Below are 26,359 nucleotides of genomic sequence, written 5' to 3' on the forward strand. Positions count from 1 at the left end.
CTCCCGTTTCGAAACTAACAAATTCGCCCTCATCGACTTCTCGATGAACAGGCAACGCGAACGCCCAGATATGAACATCCAAGGGGCTATTATCCGTCCGGTTTTCACTCACCGTTTTTTAGGAGTTATCATTGACCAGGAGCTCCGTTGGAAAGCCCATGTGGACCACGCCCTCGCCAAAGGACTGGCATACGTTCTACAACTCCGACGTTTATCCACCATGTCCAAAGGCATCCCCCTCCGGTTAATGAGACAACTCTACCAGGCCACAGTAGTCCCAAAAATGTTATACGCCGCCGATCTCTGGTTCTCGCCGGCCTTCAACGGCAACTCAGACACCTTCCAACACGGCTCGTTAGGAATAATCAAGAAACTCACCTCCATCCAACGCATAGCTGCCATCGCCATGACCGGGGCAATGAGAAGCACTGCCACCGATATCCTCGAAGTACACGCTAATCTACTCCCTATAGCTCATCTGCTCCAGAGTGCCTGTCACCGTGCCATAGTGCGCCTCGCCGCTCATCCAGACTCCCATCCCCTGTACACCCCAGTTCGAAGAGCAGCTAAACGCTACGTGTCCACCCACCGCTCGTCGTTACACAGGCTCACCCACTCCCTTAGCATCAAACCAGACGAAATCGAAGCCCTCATCCCCGCAAGACGTGCTCCCACCTCCACATGCCCATACACGGTTCACATCGCGAACACGAGAGACGAAGGCATTGTCGAACACCATGATCTGCAGGATCGCATCCAAGTGTATGCTGACGGATCGGGTCACGACGAACACATTGGAGCAGCCGCGATTCTTTTCCGATCGGGAAGAACACCCCGCACACTCCGCTATCATCTAGGATCAAACGACGAGCACACCGTATATGAAGCGGAAATGGTAGGCCTTACTCTAGCTGCTAAACTCATCACCTCCGAGCAGGACATCGAATTCCCAATATCAATATCTGTAGACAACCAAGCGGCAATTGTATCCGGTGAGCGCTTTGATTCGGGCCCAGGAGCATATCTCTCTCTCAAATTCCAGAAGATACTACGAGCAGTCAAGAAAACCAATTGAAACTACGACGTCACGTTAAGATGGGTACCAGGGCACGAAGGCGTACATGGTAACGAGCAGGCAGACAGAGCAGCAAAAGAAGCAGCAGAAGGTCCTCACCGCACTAGTCCCCGTGAGTCCCTCCCCCGATATCTACGCAAGGGCCCGCTACCTTTAAGTATTTCAGCTATGAAACAAGCACACCGGACACAAGTTCAAGCAAGGTGGGCAAGACTATGGCCTACCTCCCCCCGCTATCATCGCCTTCAAGCAATAGAATCCGCCACTATCAACAAATCATTCCTCAAGCTCACAGCCAATTGCTCCAAACGCCTCACCAGCCTCCGCACTCGTCACATTCCGTTGAACAAACACCTCCACCGCCTAACAAAAGTTAATTCCCCCCATTGCCCACATTGCCCGCTCATCGATGAAACTATACTACACTTCTTGTTTGACTGCCCGCAATATCAACGCGAAAGGCACATCCTGGCATGTGCCCTTGGAAGGAAATCCACTTCTCTCCCATACCTCCTAACGGACTCCGAAGCCATCCCCCACCTTGCAAGATTTGTTAACGCTACCCGCCGCCTGAAACCCACGCTAGGTGAAATTCTGCCGCCCTCGTCCTAGACAGTTTGACAGTCCCACCCCACAGTTACCACGACCCGAAACCCCACTAACATAAATCGCCCTAATCACACCATACTCCATAACCCCCTAAACACTTCACCAGCTCGTTAACACGAGATCGACGGCACAGCCCTGAGGCCTCAGTCGATAGGCAACTGAAGTAACCTCTTTGGAATGCACTGCGGATATGCCAACTATACCGCAAATCACAGAAGTAGTCCATCACTTCTCGACTCCTTAGAACTACCTCACATAATCCCATCGCACACCTTACTCGATTCTCTGTTTGGCCTGCGTAAGCAGCCGAGCATGCGTTACCGTATTCATTGTCACATCATACACACGCAAGCACATTATTTAGCCTTCTCATTTTCGACAAACCGTCCATCTAAAACGGCCGGCAGGAACGGCGGATTGGTGGGGGTACGCCCTACACCAATGCATTTGGAGGTTTGGAAATGGGGTACGGAGCAAGGGGCTCCATGGCTTACTAGTACTGTCCTACATAGAGTATCACTCTCAATGGACATAAATTGGAAAAAAAAAAAAAAAAAAAAAAAAAAAAAAAAACATCGATACACATACCTAGTCTATTTTTTATGCAGCCCAATCGAAGAAGCCAGGTACATGACTGCCAGTGAGTCCGAGTTTCTTTCGGCCTGCATATGAATAGCCGACATGAGTCCTGCCATGCTCGAGTTTGAGAACATTGAGAACCCGTTTAATGAATGCTTTTTTTATTCATCTGACCCAGTCGTTACTAATCATGCTTACGAGCTGCACACCGCTCGCGGCCACTGAGTTGGTTGTGACTGTGCCATTATCCTCTGGACAAGCCTCCAATGGAATTGCCACCTTACTAGCTCCAGCCCTTCACGCGCATGCGTGGCCTCCGGCAACGGCCCGGAGCCAGCCATGCCTTAGCTGCGCTTCGCTTTAAGGTAGCCTGCGTCCACAATACTGATCCCGTACACCCCACAACAATTCTGGAGCGGTATCAGGCCCCATGTCACCGAAGTAGGACTATCATGCACTCAGTAAGCCTTGCCTCACATAGACAAGGCTGTGTGATGTGCTGACCACTCAGTGATGCCATGACATTTTTGCGCTGACTCTGGCCTGCAGCCGCTTGCTATTAAAATTGGTTGAATGGTTGTTCTTTGAATCTATCGTAAGCTTTTCATCATCATGAAGAGATCATTTTACAGCATTTGGATTGATCAATGGTCAGTGGTGCCACCAGTGGAGACGACTGATCTATCTGGGAAAACAGTTCTCGTCGTCGGCGCCAATGTAGGCATTGGACTCGAGGCGTCCAAACACTTTGCCCGTATGCAACCAGCGCGGTTGATAATCGCCTGTCGTAGCGAGGCCAAGGGAAAGGCCGCTTTAGCTGGTATGTATAGCCGTTTAGAGTGAATCTGACGCAAGATGATTGACGTCTTTTTCTGAAGAAATCAAACAGGAGACCGGATACAATGGATGCGAACTCTGGATAATCGACCTTGCCAGCTTTGCGTCAGTGACTGCATTCGCTGACAAATTCGAAAAGGAGGGCGGCGATTTGCATATCCTGGTAATGAACGCAGGGATCGCGCAGGCCAGTTACCAATCTACTACTGATGGCTGGGAATCCACGTTGGTCCATCTCATTTCCCTGCATGTGGTTATCACTCATATTTGCTTTTCAGGCTGCAAGTTAATCATATTGCAACGTCACTGCTTTCATTGCTCCTCATTCCGCGACTAGTCGCTGCGGGGAGAAAGTCATCAACACCTTCCCGGTTGGTAATCGTATCCAGTGCTGTCCACCACTGGATTATACCCGCGGAAGAGATCAAGACTTCTTCGAAACCACTTGAAATTCTGAGCAGCCCAGAGTGGTGTACCGAGTAAGCAGACAAGCCCAACTTCATACGGCTTTCCCTCACCAGATGTCTCTTAGGCACATGCGATCCCGGTACCCTGAGTCAAAGCGTACGTGCCTCCCACCTTCGTTACCCATTTCAACCTGACACACGCACCCAGTGTTGAATATCTTCTTCGTTCGTGCCTTGACAGACAGGTTGCAATCCATCACACCACTCAGCGCCGTAGCAGTGACCCCAGGATTCTGCTATTCACAACTACGTCGTTCCTGGTACGAGCAACCGACTTTTTCATTTTACAGAATCGCAATCGCCATCCAGGAACTTCTCCTGGCGTGGACGCCTGAACAAGGCAGCCGTCAACTTATATTTAGTGCGGTAGGTGGACGGGACAATGAAGAACATATGAAAGGCGGATTCGTAAGCCATGGTCGCCTCGTAGAGGTCGCCGATTACGTGCTCAGCGACGAGGGTCGTACAATGCAGGATACTGTTTGGGTAGGAGTTCACGTCCATTGATTCGCCGTTCATCAATGACTGACGTTTTCTATCAGAATGAGACGATAGATATTCTGAGCAGGGTTTCTGACAAGATTGCTCCGATAGTCCAGGATTATCTGGTAGTACCTGACTCGTCTACGAACTGACGTGTATATGTGATACATTATCAACGAGGTAGCTCCAGACGTAGCTTTTCAGAAGAATGTGCACCTTTGTTCTTTATAGTTTGCATTATCTACTCTTATAATCTTGTCTCCTCATTTTACCTACTGAGTCTTGGTGATTTGTTCTGGTCAGCGCCATATTCATTTTGTCATGAACTTATCCCTCTGAGGTTGGATGTGAAACGATGTCGACAGTTATACGCCACCTTCAGCAACCTGCATAACTGTCAAGAGAATGTTATTGGCCAGTACTCAGCGAGCAGCACACATTCAGCATTGAACTACGTCATATTATCAACACCCAGCCTCGCCCGGAAACCATCTCCTAATATGCTCTATAGTTCCAAAAAGCATATTCCGTACGTCCTTTAGGAAGGCAAGTATCGATGATAGTAATATTTGGTTTGGACATACCAATTTCTCTTTGATCTTTCTTCTCGATGGCCTCCCTCATGCGGAACATGATTCGGTCTGGTATTTCATCCATTTTTTGTGGGTGATAACCTGTACCACGCCTCCCTTTGTCGTAGCTAATCCGTGTTCGTCGCAAACTTCGGAAAATCTGGGGCAGTAACCAAGCTTTGCGGATTGGCACAATTAAATTAGTTCATTTTGGACCATCCATTGACAAACAACCAACCTACTTTTTGGAGCTTTATGTCTGCTGAGTTCCAGATGCAAGGTCTAGACCCTCCGAGTCAGCCATAAAGCAGTCCGATACTATCATGTTATTCGAGATTGTCACGGTAGCACAGTACATGACAAGGACAATCGATGCTTGAAATTTTGATGTAACGAATGCTAGTAAGACAAGGGACAGGCGCGATAGTAGACAAGCATATGATAAAGGACAGTGGGTCTGCACTACGGATAACTGTCAGAGAATCCATTAGACCCGCAAGAGATACAATGGCAAATGCAAAACCAAAAACGCGAGTACAGCACCCAGTTTGTTTTGTCGCTGTTACGGCTGGAGGAGTAGTGATGGGAGGAAGGGGTGGTGGTGGTTGGTGGTGGTGGAGGAGGAGGAGGTGGATATGGTGATAATGAGTCCGTTGTAGGGGTAACTACTACCCGCAGGGGCGATGGCAACGACTGTGCCCTGCCTTTGTTGTGGTCCTCTTGCCGCTGCCCTGACGAGGAAGCTGGGGTTGTCGGTGGCCGAGCGGTATGTCTAAGCTTGGAACAAATGAGCGTAGGAACGAGGAAAATGTAACAGAACCCACTCACTTTTTTCTTTTGAGCAGCAGCACGAGGACTAGGAGCGGGACGGGAGAAAAACCCTGGTGGTGACAGATTTGGTGCAACATCAGCATCAGGAGGTGGAGATGTTGGAGTGGCAGGAGCAGCTGGTGGAGAAAATTGCGTTGTCGGCCGACTTAAGGATGTCCTTCGGTGACTCCCCCCCACTCCACGAACAGTCATGTCCTTTGAAAAGTCAAAATTCGGCACTGCATGAAGACACTGGTAATAAACCTACGCCGCCTGACAAGGCCTCCAGTTCGCTCTTCAAGAAGTCTACGGCCATCGAGGCAGATGGACGAGACGCTGCTGCTGACCAACACATCTTGATCTCATCCCAGCGTGCGTCCGTAATATCGGGCGAATCAGATGTTGCAGGACGCGATATGCACTTTCCTCTACGAATGTTTTCAAGGACTGTAAAGTCGTCGATAATTGTATGCCATGGAATATCCAGAGTCAACAGCTGTGAATAGCCGATCGTGACCAACAGTAGATACAGTCTTGCGAGCTTCAGACTCACGTGAAACATGACGCAACCAAAAGAATACATGTCGTTCTCTTTCGTCGGGCTGCCGCCATTGAGCAACTCGGGCGCGGTCCAACTGAGTGCATCAAGCCGATCATTCGATCCTTGGATGACGTGGTTACCTAAGCGGCCACCAAGGACTGTCGCCAACCCAACGTCCGAGAGACACGCGCGGTATGTCCCTGCCTGGATGTCCACCAGAACATTCAACTGGAATGTCCCGTCAGTAAAGGGCCATATCAAGAAGTTCAACGAACACTAGTGATATCTCCATGGACAATATCCAAACCATGAACTAATGACAACCACGTCAGTTGAAGTAACGTCGTACGAAGACAAGGAAGACAGACGATACTCAAGTCCAGACGCCGTGCCGAGACGCTAGTGGTCATCACCATGGAGGATTCAGTCTAGATAGATTACAAGTAAACAGTGGCTCACCAAATGTAATTTCGACTCGATGCTCAATTGAGCGCCTTGTTCTTCAATTATTTGGCGTAGCGTGGTATCAAACCATGGAAAGACAAGGGCTGGGGCTGGGAATGACCCAAAATCCCTTGCCGTTCCAAGAAGAGGAACAATGTGTTCATGCCTGAGGATAGCCCAGATCTTGACCTCGCATAGAAATCTCTGGCAATTAATGCTTAAGGAGGTACAGAGCGCAGAGGAATGTCAGAATTCTCACCTCTAATTCTTGATGTGAAAGAGCAACCCTGATCACTTTCACAGCAACCTGCAGTGAAGATAGTCAGCACCGACACGTCACACCAGCATTAGCCAGACCTTGATAAGCCCCGTTGGTTGTTTGTATTCACATTTAAAAACGTTTGCAAAGGCACCTCCTGCGAAATAGCCGCCAAATCGCCCAATAATCTGGCCTGTCAGATCCACTGGTTGTGAGTCATCGATCGCAGACGAATTGATGTATTCAAGAACTTTTTCAGCCTCTGGGCGATGCCCCGGCTCCCATGACCAGCATTTTTGAATCAAGCTCCAGAGACCATCAGGGATGTTCTCGGAACGCGTGGGGGTGGCTTTATTTGCCAGCTCGATGTAGATTTGATCTAGCTTTTTCTTCTCTTTCCATGGTATATCCCCCGAGATGATCTGGGTGGAGAAGGCTCAGGATGGGGCCACAGAAAGACAAAAGAGATCACACAAAGAAAATGACACTGCCAAGGGAATAGACGTCACTCTCGAAAGTCGGGTTTTCAGGGACACTCTCGATTCCAATGATTTCAGGCGCACGCCATCGAGGATTAAGGGTGTGGTGTACGGTCGACATGGACGACTAGAGATCTTGTTTTCCTACAACGGTGGCGAGACTGAAATCTGTGAGACGTGGATTCCCTGAACCGTCGATCAGCACATTTCCCTGGGTAGCAAGTGAGTGCGACATATACAAAGAGACGACCATACGTACGGGGTGAAGGTCCCCGTGAACGACATTCTCCAAGTGGACTGGGTAAGCCTATCAATGACTAAAATAATGTCTAGATAGAAAATGACGAACGATAATTAATGCCACCAGCGACGCCCTTGGTCTACATAGTAGCATATGGTTCGATGAGCGTGTGTAACATGTGAATGGGGAACTCACCAATGCAACTCTAGCAGCAAGGGTTATGGCGTGCGTCTCGAGGTGTTCATACAATGTCCCAGAAGGCATCCATTCCAAAACGAGAGCCGGAAGCGGTGAATCGAATGTTGCGATGCCAAGTAGCGGCACGATATAAGTCGATTTACTGAGCTTAAGCCATATTGCGAGTTCCCGACGCAAGTCCTATATAGACCATAGAATAATGTAGAGTGAAGTCGGCACCCTCCAATATTATTGAAAAGACTTGCGCTCTCGAGTTTCTCCTCGAAGTGGGATCCTTTGGTGAACACCTTCACTGCAACCTGGCAGATACCATATTTATGCATGAGCTCGAGGTGCTCAGATAGACAGTCACAAACCTCCGTTTTGCCTTCATTGATGGTGCATTTATAAACTTGGCCAAACGAACTCGATGCAACCGGAGATCCAAGCTTGATTTGAGATGTAAAGTCATGTATGGTCTCAGCGGTATTGCTGCAGAAACCATGAATCGAAGACCGCAGATGCACGCGCTGCATCATGGGAGTAGACTCACTCTTTAAGCGCATTTTCCTCCATGACTCGGACGTGGATGTTGAGCGCTGTTCTACAAGTGGCCGTATGCAACCTTTCCAGTACTTACTTTGTAAGAAGGGCAGCCGGGCAAAAAACCTCCTGCCGAACACCATCCATCAATGGTGTGGGAATGACAATTGTCATTCCCTTCCCCGTGTTCGGTTCCCGTTCAAGACGCGGCCTTGCCCGTGAGTATCCTCGTCGTGTTTTGCGCAAACGCTGATTGACATGACACACCCATAGTTTCTCTCAACCGGTTTAACCTCGTGCAAACGTTCAGCATGGCCTACAGTGTCCTAACCGGTTCCTTGATCATTGCGCTGCGCACTGTGTAATGTGCTGACCATTCCCCGGGGGAATGAAGTTGCAAGAAAACATGGATGTGGTTGTCGACATCTGCGCCGTCACCTGACAGTTCCTCGGGCGGTGTACAACATCGATCCACATACCTAGTCTTTCCTTATGAAGGCAGGTACTCGACTGAGTGAGTTTCTTTCGGCCTGCATATAACTAACCGACATGAGTCCTGCCATGCTCTAGATGGAGCACCCCGTTTGATGAGTGCTATTTTTATTCGTCTGACCCAGTCGTTACTAATCATGATTACGAGTTGCACTCCGCTCGCGGCCACTGAGTTGTGCCATCATCCTCTAGACAAGCCTTGCAATTGGCACCGCATGGACAAGACTGTGTAATGTGCTGACCACTCCATGACACCCAGTGATGTCATGACGTATGCGCGCTGACTCTGGCCTACTATAAAAGCAGCCCGAAACATGATTCTTTGAATATATCGCAAGCTTTTCATCATCATGAAGGAATCGGCACTCAGCATTTGGATTGGCCAATGGTCGGCGGTGCCCCCAGTGGAGACGACTGATCTATCTGGGAAAACAGTTCTCGTCGTCGGCGCCAATGTAGGCATTGGACTCGAGGCATCCAAACACTTTGCCCGTATGCAACCAGCGCGGTTGATAATTGCCTGTCGTAGCGAGGCCAAGGGAAAGGTCGCTTTGGCTGGTATGTATAGCCGTTTAAATTGAACCTGATACGAGATTATTGACGTCTCTTTTTCTGAAGAAATCAAACAGGAGACCGGATACAATGGATGCGAGCTCTGGATAATCGACCTTGCTAAGTTTGCGTCAGTGACTGCATTCGCTGACAAATTTGAGAAGGAGGGCGGCGATTTACATATCCTGGTAATGAACGCAGGGATCGCGCAGCCCGGTTACCAATCTACCACTGATGGGTGGGAATCCATGTTGGTCCATCTCACTTCCCTGCATGTGGTTATTGCTCATATTTTCTCTTCAGCCTGCAAGTCAATCATATCGCAACGTCACTGCTTTCGTTGCTCCTCATTCCGCGACTAGTTTCTGCGGGGAGAAAGTCATCAACACCTTCCCGGTTGGTAATCGTATCCAGCGGTGTCCACCATTTGATTATACCCGCGAAAGAGATCATGACTTCTTCGAAACCACTTGAAATTATGAGCAGCCCAGAGTGGTGTACCGAGTAAGCAAACAAACCAAACTTCATACGACTTTCCCTCACTAGATGTCTCTTAGGCACATGCGATCCCGGTACCTTGAGTCAAAGTGTACGTATCTCCAACCCTCGTTACCCATCTCAACCTAACACATGCACCTCAGTATTGAATATCTTCTTCGTTCGTGCCTTGACAGACAGGTTGCAATCCATCACACCACTCAGCGCCGTAGCAGTGACCCCAGGATTCTGCTATTCACAACTACGTCGTTCCTGGTACGAGCAACCCACTTTTTCATTTTCCAGAATCGCACTTGCTATCCAGGAACTTCTCCTGGCGTGGACGCCTGAACAAGGCAGCCGTCAACTTATATTTGGCGCAGTGGGTGGACGGGACAATGAAGAGAATATGAAAGGCGGATATGTAAGCCATGGTCGCCTGACAGAAGTCGCCGATTTCGTGCTTAGCGACGAGGGTCGTACAATGCAGGATGCTGTTTGGGTAGGAGTTCAAGTCTATTGATTCGCCATTCATCAATGATTGACGTTTTTTTTTTATCAGAATGAGACGATAGACATTCTGAGCCGTGTTTCTGACAAGATTGCTCCGATAGTCCAGGATTATCTGGTAGTACCTGACTCGTCCACAAATTGACGTGACATTATCAACGGAGGTAGTTCCAGACGTAGCTTGTCAGAAGAATGTGCGCCTTTGTTCTTCATAGTTTCCGTTGTCTGCTCTTATGATCTTGTCTCCTCATCGCACCTACTGAGTCTTGGTGATTTGTTCTGGCCAGCGCCATATTCATTTTGTCATGATCTCATCCACTTATCTCTCCGAGGTTGGGTGTGAAAAAAGTCGACGGTTATACGCCACCTGCAGAACCACGCTATATTTCATACGCAAATCCCGAATCCATCTACATCCAGCCTCGCCCAGAAACCATCTCCTAATATCCTCTCCTTCAAAGTTCTATGGTTTCAAAAAGCATATTATGTGCGTCCTTTAGGAAGCCAAGTATCGATGATAGTAATGTTTGGTTTGGACATACCAATTTCTCGTTGATCTTTCTTCTCAATGGCCTCCCTGGCGCTCTCGCAAGTGAAATACCATTCGGTCTGGTATTTCACCCATTTTTTGCGGAACTTAACCTGTACCACGCCTCCCTTCGTTGTAGCTAATCCGTGTTCGTCGCAAACTCCGGAACATCTCGGGCAGTAACCAAGCTTTGCGGATCGCTTCGTCGACGTGCCACACGAGCGCTCCGCTGATGGGTACTGTGGAGGGGCGGCATGATACGCGCGATTGGATGTTGATAGCTGTGGCTTTGAGTGAAGGTGTTGAAGGTTCAGTAAAGCAGAGGTGGAGAGACGTACAATAGCAGTGGGGGTATTTAAATAGAACTTGAAACATACTGTATGATCATATAAACCACTCGAATCTTGTCACTTGGAGTATTGATGTGAATTGCACCAGGGCACCAGGATTGCGGGACAGCTAAAGTCCGGCCATCCAGATCAATTGCCTAAAATCCGAGGTGGGGAGACCAAGGGAGATCAAAGAAACTTGTGGTCATCTTGTAATCCATTCAGGCTACAATCCAAATCAGCAGAAGCTCTTCTATCTCCCAAGTACGTCTGATAATTACACATCGTCCATAGTTAAGCCGTAGCTCCAAGTCAGAACTCACCTTGTACAAGTGCCGCCACTCGTACTAGAACGTACCTTCGTGACTGGCAGTGGAAATACCAGTGAGCATGCGAGGATAGGGTCGCGGCTAATGCTACGCGATTAGTGGTCCCGTTCTGGTTTTTGAAACTTGACTAGGAGCCAAAATATCATCTTCAGAAGTTATTGTGCACCTCATTGACCAGAACTAGGTGCTCGCATGGGCATTTCTTGCTCCGTTTTCACTGGAAAGGTCCAGTAGCTGAGCCCAATGTCCTGGTCCGTGCAGCGTGAATCCCTCTACTGTTTTGATAAATATTCAACGGACAAAATGAGGTGCGTAGAGAAGAATTTGACGATAGCTGATCGCAACCTCGGGGGTTTCAACATTTTGCCTCCTGCAAGATTTGAATCAAAAGCAGATCTAGGACTGAATTACCTTTCAAATATAATTCCACTGGTAGCGAAATACCAGTTTCCTCGCCGTGTCCAGGCTCGTGACCGGTCTGGAGTATACTACCCGTGACGGATGCTCGAGTGGTGTAGCCAGGCTGGTCAAGTGGCGTGGCCGGCATTATGTGGTCGACGCTGTTCAAATAGTGACTGCCCTCAGCGGCACGACCGGCATCTGCCAAATTTCAAACTCCTCGCTTCGCCTGCTAAATCAATCTGACTACGCCCGTTAAGAACATCTCACCCGTCTGGAATTAACGCATAGTCAGGCTGGTTACGAGGTCTGCGCTGTGTGATCATCGTCCGATGACTCTGCTGATACTTGTACGATACAATCAATCAACTACATTCCGACTCTCTTCAGATAAGCACTCTGACATCAGTACTTCAATCCTCGATCAACCGCGCACTCCTCGGCTCTCCTCCACAACCTCCAATAAGAACCGTCTGCTCCGCAAACGCCGTGCCCTTCGCCAACAAGTACAAGCTCTGGCGATCATCACAACCCAAAGGCATGTTCGAGTCCACCCGAAAGCCGGTCCAAACATACATGAACCTGGACATGAGCCCGCAAGCCACCGGAACGCCCACAGCAGCATTGTACCACGCGAGCGCGACGACGAGCGCCAGGAAGATCATGACATGGTGGAATGCGCACTCGGCCCAGTGCGCAAAACGGCGAATACCTTGTAAGGACTCGAGATAGCCTGGGCGGAACACCACAACCTCGAGCTTCTGAGGGAACAGAAGAAGCGCCCCGCCTACTGCTGCGCACCAGGGAACAAACAGTGCCACGCGGAGAATACCGATGAGAATACGTTGGGAGGATTCACGCTCTCCAGGGGAAGAGTCGGCAAGAGGGACTTGCGTAGCCACAGTTGGCGACGAAGGCGTAGCGGCCTGTAGTTCCTCGACGAATCCAGGAAGACTGAAAATAGGGCTGCGCAGTCTACGGGATGGCTTATTGATATTCGAGGACGGCGGCCCCGAGATAGATGCTATCCTTCTTTCCGCCTTGTGTCCAACAGTCTTGGCCTGAAGACGTCAGCAAGGTTCGATGACAACGAATAAACGCACCTTTTGCAGAGGCAGATCATGCACGGAGAAATATCGGTTTGGAAGGCTGTAGAACTGCCCACGTGACTTCTGTTAGTACCATGCTCAAACTACTGCCGACAGACTGACCTCTTCTGGTCTCATTTTGACCGAAATCCTCCTTCCAAACCTTTCTCGCAATGGACTGGCGATGAAGACCGGCTCCTCCTCCTCTGACTTCTGAAACAACCAGTAAATTCAACACTACACCCAAAGACGAGACCGACTTACCCTTTTCTTAAAGACCGTAAAAGCCCTGCTCATGGTTTTCACAACGGTAGACAACGTGCGCTGACGGGAATTGAGTGCAGTTGCGGCCTTCTTCATATCAAGACTGCCTCGCAAGACCGGACGCAGCTTCGCCTCGCTCTCACTGGCAGAAGTATGCCGCACGTCAAGTTTGAATACCTTATCCTCGTCATCTTCAGGAGTGGTCTGTCCTGACGAAGACGCGTAGGAATATCGGTCAAAGTCCGATGAGTTTGAGCTTTTGTCCGAAGATACGCTGCTGAAGGATGAGCCACGCTGGAGGGTTGTCAGTTTTGACGCCCATTTAAGCACACAAGAAGACAACCCACTAGCACAATCAATGATGAAGTCGTAGTTTTCGCGTTCGACATGGTTGTATGAAGTAAGAAGCTACAGGGGAAGCTTGCGCAAAGAAATAGGCGGCCTGGAAGGAAACAATTCTGAACTCGCCTGACACGTTCATCACGAAACAAGCAATGGCAGTGTCTCTGGATGAAAGTCTCAGACGAAATCAACAAAGGTGTGACACATCATAAAGGACAGTATGAATCAGACGTTGGATTTCATTAAATAGATAACCATCGTCTGTAGAGCGCATCAGCTAATGGTACGGCACCAGTAGTCACGTAGATGAGAGAAAGATTATACGCGGCCTCTTTTGCGACGGACGCATAGTGCTAGTAGGATTGTCAGCCACCGTCAGCCGCCATAATCGAACGTGGCAGACGTGCTACTCACCTCGCTTCCCCGCTTTTCGGCAATCTCAAGAACACGCTCGTAATGCGTGACAGCGTGCGTATGAAGACCTTGACAGAGTCTCTAAGATAAAGGGCTGTCACATGAGAAGGGAAAATTTTCATACCAAGCTGATGGAACGCCCGACCAAAATTGTAGTCTACCTCCGCAAGCATCTCATCATCAGATGATTTCCGGATTTTTCGATACAGAGACAAGAAGGCCATTCCCTACCACATATTTGAGGTACGGACCGGATGAGGAGCATAGAAGACCCACTTGTGCTATCATGTGATGTCGATTGTCAGACTGCCGCTGCATAGCTCTACCAAGAGAAGCGATGGCTAGAGACAGGCAGACGACAGGATCTTCAGGGCAATAATCGTACGCATGCAACAAATAGACTGGAAAGAACGGTTATTAGGAACTCCCGGAAAGGCATACTAACTTGCATATAGCGCTCTGGTAGCTTTTGGCAGCGAGAGACATCTGACCATAAAGAGTCACGAGGATTGGATTGTTCTTCGTAGGCATTCTGACCGCTGTTTTCTCCGTCGCGTTACTCTCCGTTGGACCAGGGATCTCCGCTTCTTCATCTACTTCTTCCTCGACTTCGTTCGCTTTCGAAGGCTCTTCCTTGCCTGATGACGACATATTATATTTGCGCCCAACAACATTCCATTTCATGAGTTCTGGAGTCTTGACAGAAGCATCGTGAAGGCGGAGTTCACGAAGTGCATGTTTTTGCAACGTGGAAGAAACGAACGAATCGGTAGGGCGATGTCCGCTGGCTAACGAAACCAGGAGAAGGCGAAAAGCTTCGTTGTTGAACTGGTGGGTGTTGATGATTTTGCGACACTGTTCTACTGCGATAGAGAACTTGCCAGCATGGATGGCGCACGCTGCAAGACATGTTACAATATCGAATCAAAACAAAACAAGACGCTCACTGATGATCGCTATTCGAATCGTGTTCTGTGAATTGGAATCTCGATAGGCGTTCGATAAGAGGACATGGCGTAGGACTTCTTCGGCCTGATCGTAATCTCCCCGTTTGGTAAGAACGAAGGCGTACTGTGAAGCCAAAGCGATTAAAGAGTCAGATCAATAACAACTGCAAAAACTGACTTGCATGAAAATCCTCAGCCAGCTCGCAAATGTAACGCCGCGGAACGAATCCACCTTCACGGATGCTTGACTGTCATCTTTGGCTTTCCGGGTATGTTTGTCGCGTTCTACAGAGTGTTAAGGTCAAAATAACGTATAGTCAGCGAACGCCTGCCATCACCGACCATTAAGTTCGAGCCTTGACACCATCCTGTCCTCGTCTGTATCATCCCTTCGTTGTATTCTTCTCTTGGGGAACATGCCCTTAAAGTCATAGTCCTGCCAGAATCGGTCAGTGACTTCATCACAAGCGCAGTGATACCTATCCAATCACCCTCGTTGTCAAAAACAAATTCCTTGTCTCCCTAAACATTTCCACAAGTTTCTCTGCCTCAAGCATCCACTCCCTCTCTGCCTCCACGTCTCCGTGCAACATACGCGGCCACAGATCATCAACGCGGTTGTACCCTAACAGCACCTCCCGCTCGCGTTGCTCTTCGAGCGCTTTGAGCTCGGACAAGGTGAGCCTGCTTTTACCGGGAGCTGGAGTTTTGGCTTTGGTGCGTGATTTCTCTTCGAAGAGCGATGCGCCTTGTGGTTGGGGAACATTACCGGGTGCGGGTGTGGCTTCAGGCTGGTGCGCACGTCGTTTGCGAGAGTCGATGACTGTTGAAGGACAGATATTGGATTCTTCAGCTTAAATAGTAAGAGACGCTCTAGCCTTGATAAACGAGTTCCAGGGCCTTCCGAGGTTCGTCCATGATTTCGTAGAGCTCGGCGAGTTTCATCTTCGCGTCGTTGTTGGTTTGATCCGCATCAATGACTAATGGGATATTAAACTTTAGCATGATGTATGAAGGACTTTCTCACCTTGCTTATAGACCTCTGCGGCCTCTTGCAAATCACCGAGCATCCTACGGCACACTGCAACCTGAAGCAGTACGTACAAGCTACTTGTCTATACAACGGATCAGCAGGAAAGCCGTTATGAAAGTCAAAGGAAACGCACTGCAGGGTCCGCGCCGAGAACCTCGTAGATCGGCCTTGCATCAGCATACATCTCACGCTCAAAATATGAGTCAGCGATCTCTCCAAAAAGAGCAGCATAATCGAGAACATCTTGCGCGAGGACGATAGAAGCATGCATCTGTGAGACCCGTCATCCACCCATAGGTTTTTGGTGCATGACTAACACGCACCTTGCCTTCCTCGACTTCTCCTAGCTTGATCCGCGCGATGGCGAGTCGGTGTCGGGCGTTGACGTCAAGAGGATAGTGACCGGGTTGAACATCGCCGCTTCGCTCGATATTCACGTTACCTCGATCCTCGCGAGGTAAATCGTATTCTCGGTCGTCTATACACCCATCCCAGAAGCGCTGGTTTGCGCGGCCTTGTAACCATCTGCATCCTTTCCTTATTATTTGGATTGCATGATCGTATTCTGTCATCGTGTTATACAGATCGGCGAGAACTAAAAGGTCGATGAAACCGAATATTTGGTTCGGTGGCAACTGGTCATTCAGGGAAGGGTCGATAGGATGTGCAGGACCCAGAGGCTGAATGGTCTGGTAGTGTTCCAAGGCAGCCTGGTAAAGAGAGGCACAGAGGGGAAGGTCTGATACTTCGATGAGTATCGGACGAAGCTCTGCCAGAACTGTCATGTCATGTGGAAACCGTTTCAAAATTGCAAGAAGGGAATGGCGAGCCTAGATTGGGGTGATATGTTGGAGAAGCGTGAATAGGAAATGATGTGACATACAGCGCGAAGGTCGTTTATTTCCTTTGCCAAGGAAGCACGGTCCCAAAGTGCGTCCACATTTGATGGGTCAAGACTATATACCTTGCTGTAGCAATATATGGCTTGTTGATTATAGCCCAAATCTCTGTTGAAACGCGTTGTTGGTCAAGGTTCCCTTGGATGAAAGCCGATCATGACCCTACCTTGATTGTGCAGCTAGTCTCTCCCATTCATCCGCATCGTGCCGAAGATGTGCAGCCATAATACGTAGTTGGAGCGCCTTCTTCGGCTCGTTTGAATCTTCATAGCATTGAGCAATAACGGACCACGCCGACGACGCTCGAGGCTCGATGCGAATGACTTCCTGCATGATTCGAATTGCTTCTGTGATATTTCCATCGACATATGCTTGATTCCCTTCACCTATGAGGGCGCGTACTTGATGGGAGAGCACAGGTCCGTGCTGACGACCGCGCTGAGAACACGATGCAAAAATGCAGTTGCGGGGGAGTCCAAAAGAACTATCAGACTACGCACTTTCTTGCTTTTTTTCTTCCCTATCCCTGATGCTTCGCGAAGGTCATCGCGAAATTCCGCGTCTTGCTGGGCGATATTGAAGTCCCATTCTCGATGGAGCATCGCTGCATTTGATACGTCATCTGTCATGCGAATGTTGCTCACTAGTCGGCTGCCATCTCATACTCAGATACGAAAATCGTCTCAAGGGAGATGTATGCACTTGAAATCTGTGTCGATCTCTGCTTGAACGCCATGAGGCAATTCAATGTCTTCAGCTTCCGATTCTTCTTCTCCTTCTGCTTCATCATCGCCAGATTCAGAGTCATCCGCATAGTCTGACTCTGAGTCCACCACACTCAGGCTCCCGTCGTCTACGGTGAAATCAAGAAATAAACATGCCAATCACGATTTCAAGACTTACAGAAGTCGTCCTCTTCATCCATGTTTGCGCGAAGAGGGCCACCTTGTGACATCTGTGACTGCGTGGACCTGTCACGTTTCATGTTTACCGGGTGGCCCGGTGTAGGCCGTAGCACTTGACCGCCGTGCAGCACTTTGACCAAGAACTTCCACACTCACTGACTCGACATCGATTCTCCAGTCTTTCCCTCGCCGAAGCTTCTCATAGCCCAAAACTAGTACAACGCGGTTTATATCAACTTACGTAATCCACAACTGATTTCCAAGCTGCACGCATACCGTGCCTGACATTGACTTGCCAGCAACCTCCATGGCCATGGATTCATCCCTAGATCTCAACGGTTTGGCTAAATCTCTACCAGCAGCAAACTTCGAGAAAGCTGAGAAGGACCTATTGAACAACTTTAAAGGTGATGAGCTTTTCTCTGACGGGCTTCACCCACGTTACTCACGTTCAGCACACATAACAAGCTGCTGCGCTCAGTATAACAACCCTTTACCGATCTTCAAGACATGCCTCCAAACGAGCTTATAATGCAGGATACGCAACAGCCTGTCAAGATCTCATGTCGATGATCCAACAGGGAGTTTCTACAGGTGGTGTAGCGCTATCTGGCTCAAACAACCCTGCCGGAGACGTGATGACCATCGGGCGAATCATGGACTGGATTGAGGCTAGAATGGAGGCAGTAAAGGCTCGCGAAGAAGAGGAGGATGAGGATGAAGAACGTGAAAGAGAAAAAGAACGAGCAAGAGGGAGCGTCCCTGCCAGTCGCCCCGACACAAATAAAGGTTCCACTCCCCGTGATGTTTTCACCGGGGACACCACGAGGAACACTGTACAATCAGGTCCCTCTTCTTCTCGTCTGGAACAGCAAAATGTATGCTTCTTGATCCTTTTTGTTGCACATTAGCTGATATATTCCCCTTCTCTTAGGCTGCTCCAGCGCCTTTGACTCCGCACTCACCTTTCACGGTTAACACCCCAAATGTTCCCAACAGACAATCCTCACCCACACCATCCGCTGTGCCACCCGCACGCCAATCAAGCCACCCATACGCCGGCCAACGTCCATACAAATCCCGTGCCTTAGGCGCCAAGAAAGACAATTCCGAGCCCTTCCCCGCCGGCCCACCCATCACGGCTTGTCTTACACCGTCAGAGAATCTATTCCGCATGTCTCCTGTCACAGCAGCAACATCTGTTACAGGAGACCCTGCTTTCTCCGACTATACCGCTGGCGCCAAGCGCCGTCATGCTGTCATGATGATGCTCGATTCCAGCGCTTCTTCAGGCGCTACCGAATCATCTTCACAAGGGAGTAGCGTCTCATCAACCATCACATCCACCTCTGGAAATGCTAGGCGGAGAACGCGAAGCTCGCGTGCATCTGTCCTTGGCGCCAGCCATACACAGACCCAAAACAGCTTGGGAGACGCCATGGACGTAGAAGATGAGGGACGAGAACGAAAGCGAGTGGCCAGAAGATGATAGCCACTCGATTAGAAGTAAAGAAGGTAGGTATTACCTTCTAGTGTATGTCATAGGGTCGCGCTGTTTTTCTATCACCCCATTTCCACACAATCCTTTAGCATTTGATTTAACACACTTCTTATCCTCATCCCGTTGTATCGCTCACCCTGCACGAGTTCTGTATGTACGCTTGATTTCAAGTGATACCAATTTTTGTTTGGCAATCGTGGCATCCCCATTACTGTTTTACGCTAATATATGCAGTGGTTTATGGTTTACGTAGCAAGACTGGAATATCATAAAGGCGAATATCTCAATTCACCGTGACTGTTATAGCTTTGGCGTCATTCCACCACTCATCCCCGGTGACCTCTTCCCCAGTATACCCCATTCAGCTCCAAACTTGGCTCCCCTATCCACTTGTACTGTTCTGAATCATCATCAGTCTCATCGTCACAATTCCATCTGCATTCACTCACCGTCCGCTCAAAGACTCCTATTTACTGGAGCGCGTAGACCCTGGAAACGACCCAAACCCATACGACGCTTGAAGCGCTCCAAAGGCCGCTTCATAATTTTTCGGCTGGGACTGCCCAGGGGAAGTCTGCCCATGCTTCTTGTCCTTTTGTGACTTGAGCAGAGCTTCCGAGGATGTAGAGGTGACCGACGATGTAGATGATGATGATTTGTACATATTCAGTGGTAGCAGCGATGATAGAGCTCTGCGGCGAAAAATCTAGATTTTCTCTTCTGAGGAGCTGGGGAAGCCTGCTTGTGAGTGAGTGAGTGGGTGATCTGCCCTAAATACTGTTTTATATACTACATAGTAGGCGCCATAATGCATAATGTTTTATCCATACGACTCGTAGCGGCACCGCAGTCTACCGCAGTCCGGAAGCCATAACTGTCATAAAGCTCGATTTACTGGACTCACTATCCCAGCTTGGCAGAAGCCTTATGACAATGAATTGGGAAGTGACGCAAGGTGGCACTGCATATGTGGCAGTCCAGAAAGGAACGGGATCCCCCCGCAATGCACGTTGCTCATGATTGGCGCCCATATCCGAGTCATCACCCCAAAATTACGGGTCCGCAGCATAGTTCTGGGAAGATAATATCGAAATCATCGCACTATATGTCAATTGTGGCTAGGCTCGTTAATCATTATAAGTACTTCCTCAACCATGCCATGTGGCTCGTGTGTTATTTATTCTCTTGCTGCGTTCCATAAGCTTCAAAAGTTTTGGCTTGAGTGGTTTCTTTGCATCTGAATCAAGGTGAGTAGACAACGCGCAGCTGCGGCTCTCTGAACAATGCAACTGCAGTGTAACTGGCACCAGGAGGTGGCGCACCGGTGTTATGTTTCTGACCTTGAAAGCAGATAACAATTGCCTCATCCTCATGAACCGGAATAAGTCATCCAGTACTACAGGTTGAACGCAACCTATATCGGTCGTCACTGTGTGATTGTGTCAGCTCGCATCGTGCGGTATCAGCACAGGCATAAACTACGACTTACAGTCGGCGATGCCCAACCACCGAAAAAGGTCATGAGTATGGTTGCCGGTACGTCACACGAGCACTGGTCTGCTCAAGCGCTGAGCACTTATGACGACCTCTCAACAGTCTCCACTAAATCCCCCTCGATACACTCCCCCTCCTTTTGAAAAGTCTACTTCTTGCCATTCTCCGGAGGAGCAGTGTGCTTTCGGTCAGTGGTGGAGGGTCCATCGGTTGGGGTGGAGTGATGAAATCCAAGAAAGCATCACTCGCGCACAATTGAAAAACGGAGAGTAGGAAGGTGCACTTGCGAATGATTTTTGTTGCGAGTCGAAACATTGGATGACCTCTAACACTCACATTGGGGTCAACTTGGATTTCATGGTGCAGGTGCGTGCGTGCTTTGTGAGGATTGGAAGGTCGAGAGGAGCTGGCCGCTGGCTTCGCTCTTGCGTAATAGTTCCTGCGTGAAAATGAGCCATTGATAAAAGAGGGGGGGACTTAAAAGCTCACGGCGTCATAGGCTGGTCAATGTTACACCTGGCCGAAGACACAAGATCTTGTGGTGGATTCATACTCGCGGAATTTCCGAAACAATCAAGACATTGTGTGATTTCTGGCCAGCCGGGCATCACCTTGTGGACCTTGTGATGAAATGAGATACTCTATTGTTGATGTGAAACCTCTGAAAAATACGGGGCTGACAACACTATCACCATTGCGCGTCAACTACATCACGACTCGGATTAGGCAAATGTCTCACTCTGAAGTGTGGCGATTGTGGTAAACAATAAACAGAAAACAATACACCCACGTCGGTGTGGATTGTGCGTGATTAACGTCCAGACCTGCGATAGGTATATAAGGTTACCAACAGCTCACGAAGATATAAGTTGCAAACCCACTAACCCCCAATTTCTCGATACCTCTCTTTCTATAGTAGACTCAATTGTCTCGTGGGCTTCAAGATCTTCGTTAGTGCTGGGGAAAACTGCCCTAGCCGTGGAGTCGGGGTACAACGCCCCGACTCTACCACGACGGCTAGCCTTGCGTTAGCGTACAGTGACATATCGGATAGCTTCTGACATGTTCGCGTACACCAGCCCAAGGCTTCACTATCCTCCCTTTTCAGTGCGGTTTGTTGCCAAACTTGGACTGGAGAAGCCAGGGTACGCGGATATGCGCTGTACCATGGAAATGACCGGGAACAGGATGGACGACTATGCTTCAAGTTGTGCAAATCTGCCGCCATGTTCCAATGTTTAAGTGGGTTTCAGAAGGGGATTACTTTATGTTGACTATAAGTAATAGTTCTTGCAGAGTAGACATAGTCGTGCATCATTAGCATGCTATGTGTGGTTCCTTGCTACCGCGCTTATCTCCTCTATCTACCCTTGCTGGGCATTTCCAAGTGGGAACTGCAGCATGAAACTGCCACGCGAGGATCATGAAGCCTGACATGGGCGGCGGGCTTGGATTGCTGACACAGGCAGACATAGGTCTCGATGTCTGTACGTGTCAACGCAAGGTCGGATGTCCTGTTGTACTACATAGTAAGATATATGTCCTACAACATGACAAATGTCGATATTTACCACTCGGTCGTCACTGTGTGATGGGGTCAGTTCGCATCATGCAGTATCAGCACAGGCATAAACTACGACTTACAATCGGCGATGCCCAACCACCGAATGTAATCAAAGGTCTTGAGGAGTTGCCGGTACATCACTCGAGTACTGCTGCATATAATGTGGGGCCGGATGTATCCTAAATTGGAATGCAGGTGCGGAGCAACGCCATTTTTTTGTCCTAGAGGCTCGCTCGCATAGCGCAGGAAAGCAACTATCTATTTGTCGTATTCGGATCGCCGATTCTATGCGAGGGCATGGCCAAACATTGAATGCATAATCAAGATCCCTCAACAGAGCATGTGAGACCGATGGCTGCCTGCAGGTTACAAATCGTAAGTGTTTACATATTCCGCATTGGTTTCTCATAAAAACTAACCATGTGTGAACCGCAAAGACATTTCTAATTTCTCTCACTTGCACTCTCGACGTCGCTGCCGCGCCTCCTAATAATCAACATCGTGATTAGCAAGATATGCAGAATCACCATGACTCGTCAATTATGTCGACTATTTTCTTGATATAATTGGCAAGCCGTGTTAACCAAGATTCCAAGAACACGGGGCGAGGATCTCGTTTGAGTAACAGAATCGCGTCACTGTTATAGCAGCAGCGTGAATGGTTACATATCAGGTTTTCGTCTTTGAGTACACGTGTGCTCATGCTGTGTGGTAGCCGGTGAATATTGTTGACAACCGGTGACCATGTCTTCTCATAGGCAGGTTGGGTGGAAGAAGTTGGAAGTCTGGAAGGGCATGGTCATGGTATCATTCAACTTGTGGCGGTGTCGAATTTCCCGATCCGTAAGCGAGAAGAAGGCTCTGTCACCCATGAATGTTATCCTTAGACCAAGGAAGCGGTTCACTGTTTCCTCAGAATGCGTGCAGTATCGTAGAGAACGATCGCGACACGTTCTCCAATGCACCCTCGGAAGAGACGCCTCCAACCCCAACCCCAACTTTATCCACACAGGTAGCATCAACGCTACGAAACAACTGAAAGCAATTGGTGAGTGCCTCTGCTAGTCAAGTGCTCCAACTGATACACACCTGCAGCGAGGTATGAATAAGGTCTCAGACATGCTCAATCATCCTCCACCCCATCCTTCCAAGTCCTATACTTTTAAATTATCAGCCTCTATCCCCGCCTATACGACATTCATCTGATCATCAAGGTCTCATTTCAGATGAAGACTGGCAATTGGTCCGTCTCGCTGACATACTAATAATTCCTGTATCTTCATATGAACCAGAGCGTTGGTCCCGCCAGCCTAGCTCTCTAGAGTGTATTGGAGATGGATCTCCTCTACATGTTGTACATGTCTATGTATGCGTGTCCGTCAGGACCCCAGAACTATGTGACCCCTGTCACCTGCCTCGTGATGCATCTCTGATCTCTTCGCTATGTCTCGTTCTAGCCCTTGCCTCGTGCTCCTAACCCCTGCACTGCGCTCCCCGCTCCAGCGTGTTAGCATCCTTTAGTCTGCTTTACACTGGCATATGTGCCATGACCACGCGGGCGTAAAGTCATTTCTTCTTCGAAGATGCGGGTGTCTAAATGGCCGGAGACTAAAAGAGTTTAATGTTCCTTGCATATACGGTAGCTGCGCGTTTCAAGGACTGATTCCGCCGAATCAACTTTGTATTACATTGATGAAACCTAATTACACAGCCCTGTCTAGCCCATGACCACGTAAACTTTGGGCTCATTAGCTGACTCGAATGCTGTCTTATCGGATTTACACCTCACCTGTAAGAGATAAGAAGGTGGATATGCAAGATGGGTTCGAGAACCCCATTTCTTCACTAATCGACCATGGAGTATTCGGCGGACGATGTCGCAGCGGCCACGAGTCTCCAACTATTAACGGTGCGTCGCTTTCTCGATACGAGGACAAGATAACATATCTAGCATGTGCCACCAGTACCTATACAGTGCGTACTGTACGAACTGTTTCTTCCTCGTTCTAACTTGACAGCCCAGCGTCAATTACGACGTTCTTGGTAGGTTTGTCCTGATCTATTCCTGTCCGCCGTTAAACTCACTCATCCAGATCTATGATTATGCTTGTTCACTTCACGAAGAGGTAATGCATTTTTTCCGTGATACACCTCGCTGTGGATATTGATGCTACGTTGTTCAAAGTGGAAATTTCTACTTCGGTCGCGCTGGAGCAAAATCAAAGCCCTTTATGTCATTACACGATATCTCCCCTTTGTTCTCATCGCCATGTACATATGTTGTGCGTTGATGAGCTCCAGCATAATTCCCCGATAACAAATTGACATGTTGTACTTCAGTGAATTTCACCCAGAACGAGAGCCCCAACGTATGTGAACGTGCAGCAGACTTCCACTGATAAAGACGCTTACTGCTTGACTTCGACAGGAATGTCGGACTTTGATCAATGTTTACTCATGTACGCTGTACATGTTGCATGCACGTCCTTGCCGAGCACTGATATTTCCTCTCACAGCTTTCTGCCAGATATCACTCATCTGCTCTGAATGTATCTCTTCTTTCTCCACATCATACACGTGTTCCTGATCTGATGCATCCAGGCTTTTTTGTGATCAGAACATATGCGCTCTGGAACAACAATAGGATCATACTCGCAGGCATGCTGTCCGCTGTCTTTGTGAGTCTCGTGCCCTCAACACAAGTTTATGGTTGATGAATTAGTCAGGCTATTACCGTAGCATTCCCCAGCATTCGTTTTACCACTATTGCCACCTCATATGGTCTGTGTTCTCACCGTCTCCCACTACCATTCGCACATATTCACTCCATTTTCACAGTTACGGCCAGCATGATCACAGGCATCCCAGGCTGCTACTGGAGTTCGAGCAGTATCCGATATTTCATTCCCTATATTCTCTTGTTTGTGTTTCAACTGGGTATGTCACCGAGAACCGGGAGCACAAATTTACTAGTATAATCGCGGGCTGACTGACGCTCTCCAGTACTGGTCTCCCTCACACTGGTGCGTGTCATACAGAGCTGGCGGTCGGCCAAGGGTCATCTGCACGCTGTCCTGGTGAAACACAACATATTCTACTATGGATGCGCTCTCTGTGAGTCAGGACTTCTATATATGTCCTTACTCATCGATGGTGATTATTTTTTCGAAAGGTCTCTCAGCCATGAACTTCCTCATGCCGATACTATGTTCCGACGTGCGTAAACCTCCCAATACTCTCAATATGATTACTGAAGTCGGCGTTGATGTTCCGTACACCGTACATACAGTTCCCATACAATACCGTCCTCGAAGAGTATGCACCTCCAATTTCTGTTTCGAATTCCCACTGACAACAAATACGCATACAGTTTTCAGGTCTTTATCCTTGCGATCCTCGCCACGCGCATGCACCTCTATCTCTGGCATATCGACCGGGACGTGCACGGCTCTGACGCCCTCGTATACATTTCCATGTCTGACATGTCACCTACAAACAGTACGGTGTGATGTCTTATTGTGTTGCTTATTCGTCAAGTTGGTGGGATGAGGTTTGGGCTGCGGGATGACTGGTCGGGGTGGCATGGTCGTGTTTGGGACGCGCTCAACAGAACACTAATACACATATAATGTTACAAAGCTCTTATTAATAATGGTACTTATGTCACCCTGCGTCCAGTTGAGTTGATCCGGTTGTGTTTTGTCGTCCATCTTCTTCCTTGATTTCTGAGACTGAAGTGGCAGCGTTGAGGCCAACCTTGCCTGCAGAGCTCGAGATATCGCGCGAGAACCAGCCACGCATATAACCACCCTCTTCTGCTTTGCAAACCGTTCGGGGTTGTATACTCTGAGAGCCCGAGGTCGACGGTATCGCAGTGGCCAGGAATCTCCATCATTTAGCGGTGCTTCATTTTCTTAACATGACGGCAAGATAATCACAGATATTTATACCATGCATGGCTAGTTCATATGCAGTGCGTGCTGTCCAAACTGCTTTGTCCTCGTTCTAACTTGACATCCAGCGACGCCGGCATTCTGGGTGGGCTTATCCTGATCTATTCATATCTGCTCTCACACCTGTTTATCCAGACGTACACGTTCTCAAATGCGCTCTCGGAAGAGATGTATCCAACCTCGGTTCCATGATTTTGCATATCACGCCTACACGTCATTCAC

The 26,359-nt window shown here is 48.8% G+C and overlaps 8 protein-coding genes across 8 annotated transcripts; 5 read left to right on the forward strand and 3 right to left on the reverse strand.

The window, feature by feature from the left end:
- Positions 1-1,090: 1,090 nt before the first annotated feature.
- Positions 1,091-1,687, forward strand: DEU56DRAFT_733016 (uncharacterized protein; the record flags this gene model as incomplete). Its single annotated transcript, XM_041348312.1, has 1 exon — positions 1,091-1,687. A coding segment is annotated over one exon (597 nt), but the record flags the coding sequence as incomplete, so codon positions are not given.
- Positions 1,688-3,019: 1,332 nt separating this feature from the next.
- Positions 3,020-4,224, forward strand: DEU56DRAFT_792430 (uncharacterized protein; the record flags this gene model as incomplete). Its single annotated transcript, XM_041352705.1, has 6 exons — positions 3,020-3,083; positions 3,142-3,325; positions 3,379-3,579; positions 3,633-3,664; positions 3,716-4,053; positions 4,110-4,224. 6 exons carry the CDS (start codon positions 3,020-3,022, stop codon positions 4,200-4,202), a joined length of 912 nt encoding a protein of 303 aa, XP_041210576.1. The 3' UTR covers positions 4,203-4,224.
- A 635-nt stretch (positions 4,225-4,859) lies between these two features.
- DEU56DRAFT_248462 (kinase-like domain-containing protein) lies at positions 4,860-7,415 on the reverse strand. The gene is made up of 11 exons (XM_041345284.1): position 7,415; positions 7,151-7,366; positions 6,775-7,098; positions 6,677-6,724; positions 6,433-6,621; positions 6,342-6,372; positions 6,249-6,286; positions 5,986-6,201; positions 5,701-5,928; positions 5,451-5,648; positions 4,860-5,394 (listed from the first exon to the last, which is right to left on the reverse strand). The coding sequence occupies exons 2-11, from the start codon at positions 7,274-7,276 to the stop codon at positions 5,185-5,187; spliced, it is 1,608 nt and encodes a 535-aa protein (XP_041210577.1). The 5' UTR covers positions 7,277-7,366; position 7,415; the 3' UTR covers positions 4,860-5,184.
- Positions 7,416-8,958: 1,543 nt separating this feature from the next.
- Positions 8,959-10,292, forward strand: DEU56DRAFT_910864 (uncharacterized protein; the record flags this gene model as incomplete). Its single annotated transcript, XM_041357232.1, has 6 exons — positions 8,959-9,166; positions 9,227-9,410; positions 9,464-9,664; positions 9,718-9,749; positions 9,802-10,139; positions 10,200-10,292. 6 exons carry the CDS (start codon positions 8,959-8,961, stop codon positions 10,290-10,292), a joined length of 1,056 nt encoding a protein of 351 aa, XP_041210578.1.
- Positions 10,293-12,122: 1,830 nt separating this feature from the next.
- On the reverse strand, positions 12,123-13,379 carry DEU56DRAFT_792453 (uncharacterized protein; the record flags this gene model as incomplete). Its single annotated transcript, XM_041352706.1, has 5 exons — positions 12,123-12,315; positions 12,364-12,794; positions 12,837-12,890; positions 12,945-13,034; positions 13,086-13,379. Coding segments are annotated over 5 exons (1,038 nt in total), but the record flags the coding sequence as incomplete, so codon positions are not given.
- Positions 13,380-13,580: 201 nt separating this feature from the next.
- DEU56DRAFT_792461 (uncharacterized protein) lies at positions 13,581-17,732 on the reverse strand. Its single transcript, XM_041352707.1, has 17 exons — positions 17,624-17,732; positions 17,221-17,573; positions 16,887-17,158; positions 16,705-16,828; positions 16,145-16,651; positions 15,955-16,092; positions 15,816-15,903; positions 15,667-15,768; positions 15,280-15,611; positions 15,131-15,224; positions 14,967-15,073; positions 14,789-14,912; positions 14,291-14,740; positions 14,118-14,242; positions 13,966-14,068; positions 13,842-13,909; positions 13,581-13,780 (listed from the first exon to the last, which is right to left on the reverse strand). The coding sequence occupies exons 2-17, from the start codon at positions 17,347-17,349 to the stop codon at positions 13,670-13,672; spliced, it is 2,874 nt and encodes a 957-aa protein (XP_041210580.1). The 5' UTR covers positions 17,350-17,573; positions 17,624-17,732; the 3' UTR covers positions 13,581-13,669.
- On the forward strand, positions 17,692-19,353 carry DEU56DRAFT_248568 (uncharacterized protein). The gene is made up of 3 exons (XM_041345285.1): positions 17,692-18,032; positions 18,094-18,503; positions 18,560-19,353. Exons 1-3 carry the CDS (start codon positions 17,933-17,935, stop codon positions 19,112-19,114), a joined length of 1,065 nt encoding a protein of 354 aa, XP_041210581.1. The 5' UTR covers positions 17,692-17,932; the 3' UTR covers positions 19,115-19,353.
- A 4,604-nt stretch (positions 19,354-23,957) lies between these two features.
- On the forward strand, positions 23,958-25,837 carry DEU56DRAFT_248736 (uncharacterized protein). Its single transcript, XM_041345287.1, has 15 exons — positions 23,958-24,093; positions 24,149-24,158; positions 24,208-24,227; positions 24,278-24,310; positions 24,370-24,466; positions 24,525-24,553; positions 24,613-24,643; positions 24,701-24,733; positions 24,786-24,862; positions 24,911-24,965; positions 25,023-25,121; positions 25,188-25,298; positions 25,357-25,400; positions 25,474-25,499; positions 25,555-25,837. The coding sequence occupies exons 1-15, from the start codon at positions 24,040-24,042 to the stop codon at positions 25,691-25,693; spliced, it is 858 nt and encodes a 285-aa protein (XP_041210582.1). The 5' UTR covers positions 23,958-24,039; the 3' UTR covers positions 25,694-25,837.
- Positions 25,838-26,359: the final 522 nt, after the last annotated feature.

This window comes from Suillus clintonianus (genome assembly GCF_016758775.1).
Source record: "Suillus clintonianus strain FC179 chromosome Unknown DEU56scaffold_21, whole genome shotgun sequence".
In the NCBI taxonomy this organism is placed as follows: domain Eukaryota; kingdom Fungi; phylum Basidiomycota; class Agaricomycetes; order Boletales; family Suillaceae; genus Suillus; species Suillus clintonianus.

Bases quoted from the DNA above. Each gene is read 5' to 3' on its own strand.
- DEU56DRAFT_248462 (XM_041345284.1), bottom strand. From the start codon at position 7,276: ATGTCGACCGTACACCACACCCTTAATCCTCGATGGCGTGCGCCTGAA. The intron at 5,929-5,985 runs GTGAGTCTGAAG...GGCTATTCACAG, and splicing joins TTGGTTGCGTCATGTTTCAC to CTGTTGACTCTGGATATTCC. The intron at 5,395-5,450 runs GTGAGTGGGTTC...TTCCAAGCTTAG, and splicing joins CTGCTGCTCAAAAGAAAAAA to ACATACCGCTCGGCCACCGA.
- DEU56DRAFT_792461 (XM_041352707.1), bottom strand. From the start codon at position 17,349: ATGACAGATGACGTATCAAATGCAGCGATGCTCCATCGAGAATGGGAC. The intron at 16,652-16,704 runs GTATGTCACATC...ACCCCAATCTAG, and splicing joins AAATAAACGACCTTCGCGCT to GCTCGCCATTCCCTTCTTGC. The intron at 15,769-15,815 runs GTGAGAAAGTCC...ATATCCCATTAG, and splicing joins CGCAGAGGTCTATAAGCAAG to TCATTGATGCGGATCAAACC.
- DEU56DRAFT_248568 (XM_041345285.1), top strand. From the start codon at position 17,933: ATGGCCATGGATTCATCCCTAGATCTCAACGGTTTGGCTAAATCTCTA. The intron at 18,033-18,093 runs GTGATGAGCTTT...ACACATAACAAG, and splicing joins CCTATTGAACAACTTTAAAG to CTGCTGCGCTCAGTATAACA. The intron at 18,504-18,559 runs GTATGCTTCTTG...CCCTTCTCTTAG, and splicing joins CTCGTCTGGAACAGCAAAAT to GCTGCTCCAGCGCCTTTGAC.
- DEU56DRAFT_248736 (XM_041345287.1), top strand. From the start codon at position 24,040: ATGGAGTATTCGGCGGACGATGTCGCAGCGGCCACGAGTCTCCAACTA. The intron at 24,644-24,700 runs GTACGCTGTACA...TTCCTCTCACAG, and splicing joins TTTGATCAATGTTTACTCAT to CTTTCTGCCAGATATCACTC. The intron at 25,401-25,473 runs GTGCGTAAACCT...CCGTACATACAG, and splicing joins TGCCGATACTATGTTCCGAC to TTCCCATACAATACCGTCCT.